Genomic DNA, 15,974 nt, shown 5'->3' with positions numbered 1-15,974 from the left:
GTTTGGAAAGAGCCTTACGGATGTGGTCCTAGCTAGGTGTGTGGACATGCACTCTCACGTGTCTTCCCTGTAAACACATGGGATGTGTCTACCAACTAGTTTTCCTAATGTGCCTACAGTTCACAGAGAGAGAGTCTTGAGCAAGTGGGCAGATCATAATATTTAGCAATTCATTTTGCTAAAATTAAAATGACTTTCTTGACACCTGCTAAGACATTTATTCTCTTACGGAAAACACACGAGCTACTCTTGGCAGAGAGCTCAGCTATCCCATTAGTGATCAGAAGGGGGGAGGGCAGCAGGGCTGTGGGAAGTGGGGGAGGTCAGAGTGAAGGGAAGAAGGTGGGGGAGGGCAAGGTCTTGACATCCCCAAGTATCTTTCATCTAAAGCATTTAGGTAAATGAAGTAACCACAGGTTGGTAAAACATGTCCAAACCACCCTCGTGGTGACTCAGGCAGTCAAAGCATGGTGATTTAGCTTTAAACCAAAGAAAACAATGTCAAACATCTCACAGTCTGGAATGGGCAGAAAGGTATTTTTTAGTCATTTTTTCATCCTCGAGCCCACTGTGGCTTAAAAACAGAGGTGCTGATATATATATATATATATATATATATATATATATATATATATATATTTAATGATTTGCCTTGTAAGAATTCTGTCTTGCAATGACTTTCTCTTGTTTAGAAAGAGCCACAGAATCATGACTTATTATTTGTAATCTATTAGGGTGGGGAGGGGTCTTAGCAGCCAGTGCAACCTCTTGTGTGTGGGGGGAGCAGTCAGAGGACAGCCTGGGCATTGATTTTTGTTTTGAGACAAGGTCTCCTGTTCTCCACAGCACAAGCCAATCTAGCTGGCCTGAGCTTCTGGGGATTTTTGTATCCATCTCCCGTGGGAGGATTGAGATCACGGGCATGTGTTCTCGCACCTACTTTAAGTTCAGGGACTCCAAACCCAGGTCCTCATATTTGCCGGGCAAAAAATTTAGCCACAGAACCATCTTTCCAGCCCTCGACCTCTTTTTCTGAGATGCTTAACATTACGTAATCATTGCATCGTTTTTGGCTGAGCCAAGCTTCAAGTTCCTAGCAGTATCTCTCCTGGTTGGAAGTCATTTATAGCCAGATAGTTCTTGATAAATGGGGTAGAAACCCATCTCACATAGGGAGATTCATTTGGAAATGTGAATTAAAAGAGACTCTCTGCTCTTGGTCTATTGAAACCTGAGAACTAGTTAATACTCATTTGAAAAAGGAATTCCAAGGGTGGGTGGCCATTGGCTGTCTTCCTCTGTTCACACTTTCTACCAACACGAGTACCTGGTGTGCTGTAGAGTTTACAGATCCAGCTCTAAGAGTTATGAATGACAGATCTATAACCTCATAAAGAAGTAGCTGTCTTGATGGATAAATTGAGATCATTCAGGCTGTAAACAGGGGCTTTCTTAGGTAGCTGGTGTTCCCACATTGTCACTGGACCCAGGACATGTCTGCTTGACTAATTGTGAGGCATCACAATGCAGCTGTTGAGAATGTTTGCAGAAGAGTGACTTGAATGTTTATAATCAATGCTCCTTTGCAACGAGGCCTGGACCTCTCACGGGACTTCATTCAGTGGCTCTAAGGTGCACATTCTATCTGCTGGAAGCTTAGCCTAAGTCCCTTGGTGGCCAACCTCTTCCTATGGATGCCCTGAGCTCCTCTGGACCCTCCTTCCTCACACAGACTGAGAGCACCGAGGGGCCTAATGAGGCGTGCCTTTCCCTTCAAACGGATCAGGTTACCCACCAGCGCTCCGAACTGTGGCAGGATTCTAGCGTGATGCCATGTTCGTGAAGCCTTAGTGCTTCCCTGGTCCTCAGTAACCAGCACTTCTGATTAGTGGTCAGGTGTACTTTGGTGGTAGGCAGGAAGTAAGCCATTAGCCAGAGATACAGAACGCATGGCCACGAGTCCAGCCTTTAAAGATACTTATTGCATGACATATCTGTGTATCTATAATTAAATGCCAGAGGGTGGCTGGCTTGGAGATGGCCAGTCTGTAAATACAGATGCCTTCTGTCTTGAACAACTCCATTCTAGCTGGGCAGTGGTAGCACATGCAGAGGTAGGTGGATCTCTGTGAGTTCGAGGCCAGCCTGGTCTACAGTGTGAGTTCCAGGGCAGCTAGGCCTGTCACACCTGACCCCGGGGGGGGGGGGGGAGAAAAAAGAAAAAAAGAAAATTTCGTTCTCAGATCATTCCTTAAATTCAGTGGAAGGCCATTTTGGGGGAATGATTTCCAAACTGACGCGTATTCTCTGTACATTGCTGCCTGTTCTCAATTACAGGGAATAGACAGGGCAACTACTGTGTCTAGGAAAAATAACAAAAACAAAACAAGCAAAAAATGCGTGCAGCAAATGGGAATCCACTTGTGTTAGGAGTGCTAGTAAGGGAGTCTGTTTATTTTAATATTCTCAGAAAGGCCTAGGCACCCTAAACAAAACTGTGGGCCACATAAAAGAATATGCCTTCACTTATAAGTACTTATTAAATAAAAATGCAGATAAAAATGATTATCAACAGATTCATTTACCAATGGCTTATTCAATACTATCACATTTAAGAATATATTGGACCACTTTAAATGTTAGGTTGAAGCGGCTCACAGTTTTCTGAAATACGCAAAGGGCATTATAAGCATGCAAGTTGTGAGCCAGGCCAAATATCTCATCTGTTTCATATATTTTTATCAATTGCCACGGATTCACATGAGAGTCTCATAGATGGAATTTTAAAATGAATTTTAAAAATGATTTTCAGTAGTCATTATGATTTTCATCTCCCTTTTCTGGTCTTAGTAACGTCTCTGGAACCTTCCCTTCATTGACAAGCCATGACTCTTTGCTCTTGTATAGACTACGAATAGCTTGAAGAATGTACCATCCCCCCTCATTAAAATCTAGTAGCTGAACTTCACTAAGACAAATGGATTCATCTGTCTGTTTACTCCCTTTGGCTATGAGGTCAATAAGATGATGGCAGGCAGGAAAGGGGAAGTAAGGATGCGGAACACTTTGGAACATCCCTAAGTAACGTTCAGGAAGGAGCCAGCTGCTGTGGTCCCGCAGGGCATGTCATGCTCTCGGCCTGAAGACTCATTAGTGACTTGCACGGAGGCCGAGTGTATAAATTTGGTGCACCTTGCAACAGTTCTAGCTAGGGTAGGCGATTTCAGAAAACCTGGAACACAATGTAAACAACAGGACAGACAACGATAACATGACGCTGAGGCTTCATAAGTAGGCAAGGATGGCAAGCAAGAAAGCAAAAGAAGCCAGAGTATAGCCAACCCTTTTTTAATTAGAGTATATTATACTTCCAAACTTGATACACTAGAAATTGGCAATGCAACGTAAGATGCAAAGGAAAATACCAGTTACTGTCAAAATGACCCTGTACAGCCTTGTAATGCAAAAGCTTTATACAATACAAATTTTCAGTAATGTACACAAACCTTTACAGTATGACCATCTGAACATAATATGAAGAGTTAAAAAAAAGAGAGAGAGGAGAAGAAAGGCAAGGAGAAAGAAAGTGCCGAGGGCCCTAACTGCATTACTACGTGGAAAACCAAGCCAGCTTCATGGGAGAACGCATAGTGAAAAGAGAACAAAGTTAGCTGCTAGACGAGTGTCTCAAAGATGTTAGTGTTCTTCCTGGAAGGATCTAGGGAGTAATCCTTCCCCGAGTATCAAACTGCAAACCAGATTCAGGGGCACATTTATCTAGGTGGATTCTGAAAAATGCTGTAGATTTTCTTCTTTATTAATAACAACAACAATAATATAAAAAGTCAAACAAACTGCAAACACACGTTTTCTCACTCAGAAAACTTTTTATAATTTACCAGAAAGGTTGATGACTCTTTCCAAAGTGCTAAAAAAGTTGCCCAATTACATTAAGCATTACTAAGTCATTCAGACACAGGCTCAGTGGCAAGCAGTGACATGCGCGGCATCTGAGCAGTAAACGTCTCCATCCACCTCCCCCTTCCCTCTCTCAAGTTCCCACCCGAAGACCTCTTATTGCACACGTGGCATGCTGTAAAACCAGGGTCCTCGTTGTCAGGGTCACCCATCCAGGTTCTTAACCTGTGGGTACTTCAGGGGGGTCACCTTTCTGCCCACCTCTGGGGACCACTGTGGCCCCACAACTGGCGTCACTGAGCCTGCAGGTTTGAAAACACATGATTAGCCAAGTGGCATATTCTCCATTAAATGGGGATAAGAACACAGCTTTAAAACAAAAACAAAAGCAAATAAAAAACAACGAACCCACCCATAAACCCAGAGTGACCTTGGGGGCATATTGTCCAGAAAGTAGAGAGTGTCTTTTACTGAGATATTGACATGGCGAGTTGAGCAACATTTTACACAAGGCCAAGAGTGAAGGTCTCTGCAGGAGAACGGCGGAGGCTTTGGGGCCTTCCTGTGCTAGCTGGGTGGTCTCCCTGCCTTGTGGACATCTCCGTAGTGTAAACTTGTTTGCCAGGGCCCTAATTAGGCTCCTCACCCATGGCTGGGTGGCAGGTGTGGGGAGGGAAGTAGAGAGCTGCTAGGTTTTCGAGAGAGAGGCTGAGGAGGATGGGGAGCCTGTGGGATGAAGATGGACAGTCTTCTGGCTTCTGACTAGAGGAAGAAAGTCAGGGATGCTTTTATTTCCCCCCTGGTTAAAGTACTGAAAGAGAAAGGTGGGTATGAGCCCAGCTCGAGGATGCTACCACGAGGGCAAACAGCAATGGTTAGAAAGCATTCCTCATGGACACCAGTTCTTCCACTGACAAATACTACAGAAACTTTCAGATTCCAATGTCTCATTTTCATACAGCACATTTCTCCCCGCTCTTTCAGGTGCCGCACACTGGAAATCCTGCTGTTGTACAAGTACAAGCCATGAACGTGTTCAGCCAGAGACTTTCTTTTCCTTTTGAAAGCATCCATCACTTGTTAAGACGAGCAGAGGGCTATGCGACCGACCCACACCTGCGATAAAGTGCTGCAATAAGTTGCCATTTTAATGACCATAAAAATAAGGGCTTTAAATAAGTATGACGTCAGCCTCCTAGCAGGCTACGTCTACGAGGCGTTAGCAAAACGGAATATGGGTCGCTAATCCGTGGAGGGTACACTATACCAGAGGCTCTGAGAGCAGTGGGGACTCCCGGGGCATCAACTGAGGCATAGGACTAACAGCACCTTTTTGTTGGGTCCTTCCTTATACGTCAAAGAGGTCGTGGCTAAAATTTCAGACACACAGTCTACTCATTCCATAAAAAAGGTACAATTCCTTCCTTTTCTTTTACTTATTCCTTTCCCCCAATGAGAAACAAAACTAGTGCAAGACCAACGCGCTGTGCAAAGCTGCGTTTGTTTTTAGTCTGGGCATTTCCACCCAGAATCGATCCAAACCCTTAATCTCCTTGGCTGGATTTATCAACCATAACAATTTCCATTCATACAAGTTTTTTTTCCTGCAAACAACTGAATCAATATATCACACACATATATATTCTGCCCTTAAGAAAGAATGCACTCGTGTGTGTGTGTGTGTGTCTGTGCATTCACAGAACACCTTGCCTTCACCTGGGCACACACACACAGAACATCCAAGTTTGTGATGTCAGCTGCCAACTGCAGTGCTGGGAGATGGTGAGACATTTCTTAACAGAGCGGTCACCTGATTCTTTGCATCTCCCCAAGTGCAGATGTGAATGCCAGGCTGAGCACTCCACTGGAAACACCCTGACACCCTGCAGGTCTTGATCCACTAAGTACCAGGCCCTACCACTGTATAGCCATACAATAGGGAGAGAAAGGCCGTGAAGGAGGTGAGGGGACTGTAGTAGATGAACAATCCAGAAGGGGAGAGAAAGAATGTTCACCACTATTAGAAAGGCCAGTATAAAAAGAATGTGCGATAGAAATGTCATGGCACAAACCACACACACACACACATTATACACACATCACATACACACCACACACACAGACACACACACATTATACACATAACACATACACCACACACACATTATACACACATCACATACACACCACACACACAGACACACACACATTATACACACATCACACACACACCACACACATTATACACACATCACATACATACATACCACACACACATCACATACATACACACCACACACACATACACACACATCATATCACATACATACATACCACACACACATCACATACATACACACCACACAGACATACACACACATCATATCACATACATACACACCACACACACACACACACACACACACCACACATTTTCTCTTTTCCAATTCACAAATGTCCACAATAGCCCAGTCACCCAAGAGAAAACCCAATGTACCAGTAGAGAAGTTTCCAAGTGCTGACTGCTATTAAGGACATTCTCTTTAGGGTTTAACATGACAAAATTCCTTTGAGAGAGAAGTACTCAGGAGGCTGAGAGTGGGAGCGATGGCTGGGGAGGCATGCCTCTGACGGGAGGAGCAGGCAGCAACACCTCTCTGAAGATTGGCTAAAGCAGCTTTCCGGTCAATGCAATTGGTATACATACAGAGCCAATTTTCTACTCCTTACTAAAGATATACAGCACACATGGTCCAGACCCCTGGGGCCTGTAGGTTCTGCAGCAACATACACCTGCTGGGGTTGTGTTTAAGTTTTGTGGGGTTTTGTCTTTTCCTGTCTCTGTCTCTTGGTTTTTGGTACAGAACGTGGCTGTCCTCAGACAGTCTCTGCTCTTTCTCTTAGTCCAAGATAGGCAAGGAAGGAGTGTTTGGGTGAGGGGATGCTGGGAGGCGCAGTCTGAGGTCGGGGAGGGTGGAATGTGAGATCCAGGTGGTTCTTGGGGTACAACATTGTTAAGGGAATGAGATGGGCAAAATCCGAGTTCCGGTATTTGTCAAGACGCAGTGGGGAGCCGTTGAAGGCCAAGGCCCTGAGCGCCAGGTTGGGCTCCGAGCTGCTGCTGTGGGCTGCTGACAAGGCCACGGTCTGCAGAGCCTGCGAGGCAGACATGACTGACAGTGGGGACAAGAGACTCCGGCCACCCCCCACAACCAGGAGTGGGGCTCCAGGGCCAGGTGGCTCTCTGGAGGCTGGACTCAGGCCTTTCTTGTCCTCCTCGGGGCCGTCCCCACTCTGGTGCTTCTTCACGTGACGGCTGAAGACGAAAGGGTGTGTGGTCTTGAACAGGCACTCTCCACAGCTGAAGGTCTGGCGGGGGGCATGCTTCAGCTTCTTGTGCAGGTTGAGATTGTCCTTGCGCTTGCAGCTGTAGCTGCACTGGTCACAGTGGAAGGGCCGCTCCCCGGTGTGCACGCGCACATGCTCGATGAGCTTGTTGGCCGTCTTAGACAGGTAGCCGCACTGGTCACACTTGTAGTGGTTGCCCAGGCGATGCTCGCGGGTGTGCGTCTCCAGCTCCAGCTGGTTGGCCTTCACCGTCTGGCAGATCCGGCACTTGTACTCCATCTTGTAGTGGGTCTTGAGGTGGCACTCCATGGCAGCAGGGCGGTTGGTGGAATAAATGCAGAATGGGCACCTGCCAGGAGAAGCAATGCAAAGGAGGTTTAGTGAAGAAGGCCCAACAGCAACCCTCCATCTCCCCTCCTCACCAGCCTGCCCTGGGTCAGCCCTTGGGTCCCCAAGGCCTGGCCTGCTCAACCCTGCCACCTCTCAGATGGCCTTGCTTGGCTTCACTGTTGACAGACAGTGCAGTCCAGGTTAACAGGGAGCTTTGGGTGGTCCACTGAGCTGGTCTGGGGGCTCAAGGCTGCAACAGCCGAGGCCAGCCCTCACAAAAGAGCAGAGAATTCGGGGAGCAAATAAAGCTGGTACTCCCCTCCTGCCACCTCCCAGTCCCCTGGGGCCCTTTCCACCCCCACCCCACCACTGGGCACGGCAGAAGTCGGGGCTTCCTGACCTCCCCTCTAGATGGGAGCAACACAGAGAATGGACTTTTCATGCACCACACCAAGCACACGCAGAAAGGCTAAGAGGTTTTAAAGAACAGCTTACAGGGGAGAGCCACCTCCAGCAAACAGAAAGTCACAGGAGCCAGAGTCGTGCTTACAAAAGGGGTGTTAGGATGAAAAGGCCTGTACGTGTTCCTGTGTGCCAGTGTGGTGTGTGTGTGTGTGTGTGTGTGTGTACACCAACATATGTATTCTCAATATGTCATCTCCTAAAGTACCAGCTCTTTGTCAGGAATGGGAGGTGAGGACCGTGACATGGGCCTGGGAGAAGGAAGTCCACACAAACAGCCCCTCTGCTCGTGAGGAATGAGAAGGAAGGGGACTGCTCTCCAGAGCTTGAAGACATTCTTAGGACATGATCATGTCATAGCAATACCAGTGATCCAGCTGGAACGTGGATCCTCCTAGGGCAGGGCTTTCCTCAGGTTCTTTGCATTCTCTATGGTGCTCAGAAGAGTACTCAGGAACGCTGACTCGTGATCTGAGCATCTTTACAGGGGACAGAGGGAGATTCAAAGTGGTGGGCTGAGTCCCAGCTCCGGCACCTGACTGGGACCTAGGTGTCTCCTCTAGCATGAGGCCTGGGTATCTCTGGCTTGGACTCTCCAGGCTTTCCGTCATGGGTCACACTACCAGCAGCCCCGTCAGAGGGGCTATGAGGCATGGGGTGGGTATGTTTACAAAGGCTGCTGCGCTTCACGACTGGAAGCTGCCAGGTTCGAGTCTGTGGCTTAGAGGATAACTGTAGCATGTGTGTGCTCTTTCCAAAAAGAATGCAGATGCCTGCGTGGTTGCCTCAGCTTGGACTCAGCTCCTGCAAGGCAGGGCTCGGAAGGGGACTGTCCTCAGAGGGTTGGAGAGGTGTTCAGCAGAGCCCAACAGTCAGGTGCACCGTGCACTGCCTCCTCAGCACCAAGCTCGCTGTTAGCCCTTGGCCCTCAGCTCACAGAAGAGTGCACAGAAATATAAAGCCCATTCCCAGGTCAAGTGCACACACAACCCCTACGCCAAGCTGGGCCTTACCTAGAGGAGTCTGAAACTCACCACTGTCCTGAGCTACGGCAAAAGAAAAATAATAGTATAATCTTATTCGATCTGCATTATGAACAGGATATAGAGTACAAGCAGCCCCATCACAGAAAAGCATTTAGACATCGGCGGTCTGTCTCGTGTTAAGGACGTTTCTGTGACCCTCAGCTCCATCTGTAGCTCACTGCTCAGGCAAAGCGCGAGCGCTTTTCTATGATCCCATTATTTATCCTAGAGACACTTTCTCAGGCAAATTAGTTCTCTGATATGGCAAAAGAAACAAACAAAACAAAACTCACTGTAGCGCCAGAAGGCATTATCAATTTTTTTTTCAAAGTGCTCTTCTACTTGGTTGTCCTAGAACATAAACTATCATACGGGGATGTTAGCGCCGACAGGAAGTGTCTGACCCAGTAAAGCATCGAGGTCATCGTGCAAGTGTCCCCAGTGCATCAGCGGCTCAGGCCTGCTCGGGGTCTCAAAAGGTGAGAGGCAAGGCCGCAAGTGGCGTGGGTGTGACTGAGCTACCAGAAGGCAATGATGCTACTCCATCCACAAAAGGCAGGTTTCTTCTTTTTAATAAAGAGTGTACAAATCTCGATAAAGGGACCGTGGGATTAAACCAGATCAAATTCCCAGCTAAGCTTCTGCCAGGTGTTTCCCATCTTAGCTGAATGGGTGATATAACCAACCCCTCTCTATGACCCTCCCACCTACACACCCCCAAGGGTAGATCAGGATGGAAGGGCATCAGCAGCAGGTGCTATGCCCCAACTCTTCTATTTTGTTGCTGAGGGTGTCCTGACCAGCCAGCCCCACTCTGCCCCCAACACTCTGCTCCAGGTCCCTCTGGGCTCTCCATCTCTTACCCATTCAGGAAGCATGCCACCTCTCTGAGGTTGTTTGAAGGATAAAAATGTTTTAAAATGAGATCCCTCCCCCACCCACTTATATCAAGAAAATAAAAGGAAAAGTCCTTCCCCCATTCTTCCACCTACATGGTAGTTCTAGATGCAATGCCCTGACAACTGCCTCTTTCTGTACCCAACTATTTTATGCTCCTGTCCCTTTACCTCACCCAAAATGCCTTGTGATTTGGACTCTGCTTCCAGAATCACTGGAATATTGAATTCTGGTAGTGCTGGGACACACGTTTCCTAAGGTGGGAATGATATTTTATTCTTCCTGTGTCCTTTAGCATCTGCGGTCAGGCTAGTCCCATGGCATGCTTGCTAAGAGCTGATGGGTCTCTCTTGAGGCCAAGGTCCTTGTTGCAAATACAGCTTAGGGAGGATGCTCCCTGTCTAGATCTTTGGGGAAGGTGTCAGCATGTCTGCAGGAAGACACGAGGCACTTGATGTTTGCATGAACACCACTGCCTCTTGTTTGATCAAACCATCAAGATTCTACTTTGGGGGCTGGGGTGCCTACAGGACTTACTTAAAAGCTAAATATATGTCAGGCCATCTAAAGAATGAACACAGTAACTTGCAGCGACAACCTGTGAAATAGTCACTACCTGGGGACACTGGCCAGGAGTCCATTAAATTCAAGTCTGAACACAACCCAGCACCGCAGGGTGAGTCTAGGCGCTCATGGTGGTCTGATGCTTTGCATTGGTCCGTGCCACGAGCCTGGGGGACTGGTGGCTTCTCCTGCTGATGTTGGTTGCCTCCCTTGAGGACAGCTGGACCACCATCTAGCCAGAGGCAGCAAATCTTTCTAACTCCCCCCACACCAAGCTCCCCGACTCTGTAACCCCCAAAACCTTCATGGGAGGATGGGGTAGGGCAAGGGGTGTTTAGTAACAACTCAATAAAAGATTCTGTACTTGCTTTCCTTACTTGAGCCCACCGGTGGGGACAGTGTGGCATTTCTTGTGCTCCAGCAGCTGTTCAGGGGTCTTCATGAACTTGTGGCACACGTCACACTCAAACATCCGGGTGATGAGGTGGATTTGCAGGTGGCGCTCAAACATATTCTTCGTTTTGCAGACAAAGTTGCAAAAAACGCATTCGAACCCTGAAAGGACCGAAGCTGGGTGTAGGAGTGTGTGGGGAAGGAAAGGCAGGCAGTTGTGGGCAAACGCCCCTTCCTTCTGACCCTGCATCTTGTAACAACTTTCTGGGTACCACCCCCCCCATATCTCTGCACTAAAAATGGTTGAACGTTCATGCCCCCCTCCCCATCTTCCCATCCCATATTTGACCACAAATCAAGCCAAAGCAAAGGGCTCCGTTTTAGCAGTGAGCACCATGTTTTCCTCTCTAAGGTTTGTTCTTAAGACCAGGTCACCCTAGAGTGGACAGGGTGAGCAGGCCATGTCCACCTCCTCCCTCACCTTTCTCTGGCTTCTCCTCGCTGTTCAGTGAGGGCTGGCCCCCAGGTACCACAGAGATGACCAGCAAGTTGTCCCCACCCTTGTTTTTCTGGGAGCTGTCTGAGTCATCTTTGCCATTGGCGGAATCACTCAGAGTTGACAGCGAGGATGAGGAGGGGCTGTTTGATTCACTGGGGGTCTTCCTGTCATCCCCTGGAAAATGAAACAAGCCAGGTCTGTTATGGAGGGGCTGAAACCCCTCAGAATGACAGCAGGTGAGGAAAGGGTGATACCAGCACCTGGGAACTCATTATTTCCAGTGTCCCAGGGCACCCATTGGGAACCAGATTCCAGTGCAGCCCTTTGAGGGCATGTGTGGAGTGTTGGGCCCAGATATGTGTGTGGGCATTTATGCAGGTCTTACAACAATTAAAAAATGACAATAGTAACTAAGATGGATCACACAGAGTTCCAGGATGACAGCACACACGGGGCTCTGCCAGCCCAGTGTGTACACGTCACTCCTCTCATGGACACTGTACCATTCCCACGCCATAGAGCACACACGTGAGCACTGTAGCATGTGCAGAAGTGCAACTCAGCCAACTGCTATACTCACACTCAGCAGCAGCACATCCGGCTCTGCTTCAAAGCCAGGCATAAGGAGGTCAGCAAGCCATTAAAACCCAGGGCCACAAGACTTTAGCATCCAAAGCCAGAGCTTCTGGGGTCAGATCTAATATTGCTACCAAAACAGCTAAAACCGAATATATCAAGCATCAGTTTTTACAACACTGGACCTGAGGCAAGGAAGAGGTTGGTCTCTGAGAGGCAGGACAAAGAAGGCCAGCCCACAATTGCTTGGCTTCCTGCCCTAAGCTATGTCTTAGGTCGCTGGGCAGTAAGAGGGACACAGGAGGAGTCTGATGGACTCCCCTGGAGAAGAGACAGAGTCAAGGGTCTGACGAGGTCAAAATGGACAGATCCTGCAGAACACAGTATCAACCAAGAGCAAGAACACAGAGAAAAATGTCCAGAGACTTCAGAGGTCAGTAGGACATGGGTCAGAGCGGCGGGGTGTGTGTGTGTAAGCAACCAACTACTCATGCCCAGGGCGAGGGAAGTCACCTGAGAACAGTGAGGGCAGCGCCTGGCACTCACACAGGGCTGGTCCCTGTTTCCAGCAGCAAGATCAGAGCAACACACAACTTTGAGCATTAGATGGGATACTGAGGAAGGACTTTTGAAAAGGGGGCAACAATTAGTCCCAAGTAGATGAATCCCTACCTCATGATCCACACCTGCCTAACAAATCATATGGGAAAGATGCCGAAACAGCAAGGCTTCCAAGTACCTATGTCCTAAATAAAGGTTAGCAGTGCTAACAGGAACACAAGATACATAACTGAACAGCCCGTGCGGTGAAGGATGTGTTGTGTTTGGTTTCTAAACAAAGATTATCAGATATGCAAAGAAACAAGAAAAACCAGCTCAAAATGGGGAGGAAAGTCAACCAATGAAAGCTAACCCGGAGCAGCCAGAGTTTCGGAATTCTTAGTAGAGGACATTATAATTATGTTTCAAATTAAATTCTAAAAGTCAGACAGACACACAGAAGCTATGGAAAGGTCAAATCATATTCCTACTGACGGAGACACACAATGAGGGGATCGCTAGAGAGTCATACAGAAGAAGAAAGATCAGCCTGCTGAGAAGTTTTATATCAACTTGACACAAGGTAAAGTCGTCTGAGAGGAGCGAACATCAATTAAGAAAATGCCTTCATAAGATGGGGCTGTAGGCAGGCCTGTAAGGTATTGTCATAATTAATGACTGAGTGTGGTCGGTTCCCCCCCCAGGCTGGTGGTCCTAACACTATAAGAAAGTAGGTTGAGCAAGCCATGGGCAGCGCCCTCCATGGCCTCTGGGTCAGCTCCTGCCTCCAGGTTCCTGCCCTGTGTGAGTTCCTGTTCTTACTTCCTCCAAGGATGAACAGTGATATGGCAGTGTAAACTAAATGAGCCCCCTCCTCCCCAACTTGCTGTTTGATCATGGGTGTTTCATCACAGCAATAAAAATCCCAACTAAGATAATCAGTAAACCTCAAGTAATAGCTACAGGAAAGATCTGAAACGGAGCAGAACAAAGAACCCTCCCACATGTAAAGAACATCGCCAAGCTGTGAGGTGATCTAGACAACATCATATAGACTGAAGTCCTGAATCATTGGCTACGGCAGAACTTAACTGCCTGTTTCTTGGAGACACGGTCTCTCTATGTAACCCTGACTGTCTTGGACTTCACTATGTCCTCAGACTAGCCTCCAACTCACAGAGCTCTGCCTGATTCTGCTAGGATTAAACATGGGCGCCACCATGCCCAGCTGATAATCAATTTGCTGTTGTTGTTTTGGGACAGGGTTTCCCTGTGTAACAGTCCTGGCTGTCCTGGAATGCTCTGTGTAGCCCAGGCTGGCCTGGAACTCAGAGATCCACCTGCCTCTGCCTCCTGAGTGCTGGGATTTAAGGCGTCCACCCAGCTGACAATTTTTTGAGATAATAAAATGTTTTTAACTGTGGGAAACCAGAAAGCTCAGCATCCAAGAAGCTCAGTGAACGGCAGGCAGGAGAAGCATGAGGAACCAAGAATGTATACCTACCATCCCACCACTCAGGCCCTGAGGCGGGGTTCTGAGTTCAGAGCCAGTTTGAGCCAGATAGGGAGACCCCATCTAAAAGAAGAAGGCATCCATATCAAGAGACACAGACATCATCGTTAAAGTGCTCAAAAACAAGCAAAGGGAAAAAAAAAATCCTAGAGCCTTGTGTGGTGTCATCCCAACAGTCAACGGGTTAAGTCAGAACAGGGGGACCAAGGCCAGCTTGGGCTCCAAAGTGAGATACTGTCTAAAATACAGTAAAAGAGAAGAAAAGAAAGAAAAAATAAGAGGAAAAAAGAAGAGACGAGAGTATTCCCAGGGAGAGCCATAAGCAAAAGGTCGCATTATGTGGAGCAGATGTGAGAAAGACAGAGGGTTTTCCCACAGGAGCAGCCTGTGATAAGGCACCAAGTGACATCTTCAAAGAAACCAAAGACTGTCCACCTCCAACTTCAGACCCGGTGAAAACATACCATAAAAACGAAGGACAAACAAAGTTGACATTTAAAAAGATGAAAGAACTCATCACCTGGAGACTTGAATTTAAGAAAAATTAAAGTAAGTCTTGTAAATAGAGGGAAAGAGCAGCAGGAGCAGCAGAGGCGCCAGCATCCAGGAGGAGTGCGGGGATGGATAGGGAGTGGCTGTGTGCATCCATTTCTTCTCGAAGCATCTTTGGAAGGGAAGGAAAGTATTGGCTCGCGACCCCAAATGACAGGGCTAGAGCCCACCTGGGAGAAGAAGTCTGAAAATGCCACGGAAGCTAGGAGGGGAAGGCAGAAGCTAGGAGGGGAAGGTGGAAGCTAGGAGGGGAAGGCGGAAGCTAGGAGGGAAGGCGGAAGCGTACCATTTTGGGGTTCTGAGGCAAAGCTGCATAAGCGTGAGGATACACAGCGGACTGCACATCATGTAGCATGAACACTGGTTTATATAATTTCATAGTAACCTAGTTTATTAATGCACAGGTTCAGAGGAGTAGAACTGGGCCAAAGTCAAACCTCTCGAAGCACTAGTAAACAGATCCTCACTGTAAACTATCAACTTCTAACAGGGGTCTGAAAACAGAACCCAGCAGACTGGCACCCTGCTCTGGTCGTCAGTGTTACTGAGACATGACTGTTCCCTTGTGCATTACCTACCAGGACTTTCAAGTTCCGATGGGTGGCAGGGAACAAGGACACAAAAGCAGGTGGGAGGAGGGGGAAGTAGACCTGGGAGGGGGGGTACAATCAAAATACCTTATATGGAGCTCTCTTAGAATTCATAAAATAAAGACGGAAGGCCCGAGAGCCTGGAACGTTCATCATGGGTGCAATGGGAACTCTGCTTGAAGCACCTAAACTTACAAGCAACATTATCACCCCATTCCAACAGCGGCCACCAAACTTCAGACCAAACTTCTTCAGAGCGATTGTCTGTGGCTTCTGTCCTAACAAGTGAGACCATTCCTCCCAGGTTGTCTGTCAGCTCAGAGGGAACTGTGGCATCCTCTCCCTGAGCATCCTGTGGCACTGCTTAGTCGTGAACCTGAAGTTTCTACCGTGCACAAGTTACCTTCTTCCTGCACTGAGTGGTGGAGAGGGCTGCAGTGGGGTGGAGGGTCTCTCAGGGACACACTGGAGCAGAAAGGGTGACAGTCAGGGTTTGCAGAAAAGACAAAAGAAGGGCGAGTGCAAAGCCAGTGTGAGCTAGAGAGAAGCTGGCCTTTCCCTCCAAAATGCCAAGTTGAATTTGCCTTCCCTGTGGGTCTCCCAGCTCGCCGACAGTCCACAGTGCTAATGTGGCTACAATCAGACAGGTAACTGTAAAAACAGCCCCTTCTCACTCAGCAGAATGCCACTCTGTGAACCCCAAGTCAGAGCCGCTCAACTTACTGACAAAAATGCAATTATTTTTTCCTATTGGCACCAGTGATCCA

At 47.9% G+C, this 15,974-nt stretch overlaps 1 protein-coding gene across 4 annotated transcripts in view; it reads right to left on the bottom strand.

The window, feature by feature from the left end:
• Window positions 1–3,374: 3,374 nt before the first annotated feature.
• Znf827 (zinc finger protein 827) overlaps window positions 3,375–15,974 on the bottom strand; it is a 179,849-nt gene continuing 167,249 nt past the window's right edge. For 2 of the 4 annotated variants that reach the window (XM_057753775.1, XM_057753777.1), the window contains 3 exons: window positions 11,419–11,610; window positions 10,922–11,114; window positions 3,375–7,615 (listed from right to left, as the gene is read on the bottom strand). In XM_057753775.1, coding sequence (XP_057609758.1) covers window positions 6,796–7,615; window positions 10,922–11,114; window positions 11,419–11,610 — 1,205 coding nt within the window. In that variant the 3' untranslated portion in view covers window positions 3,375–6,795. Of the gene's footprint in view, window positions 7,616–9,071; window positions 9,105–10,921; window positions 11,115–11,418; window positions 11,611–15,974 lie in introns of all 4 variants that reach the window. The other 2 variants (XM_057753778.1, XM_057753776.1) reach the window with 2 other exon arrangements.

This window comes from Chionomys nivalis, chromosome 21, assembly GCF_950005125.1.
Source record: "Chionomys nivalis chromosome 21, mChiNiv1.1, whole genome shotgun sequence".
NCBI classification, from domain to species: domain Eukaryota; kingdom Metazoa; phylum Chordata; class Mammalia; order Rodentia; family Cricetidae; genus Chionomys; species Chionomys nivalis.
This window is presented reverse-complemented; position numbering and strand designations above follow the sequence as displayed.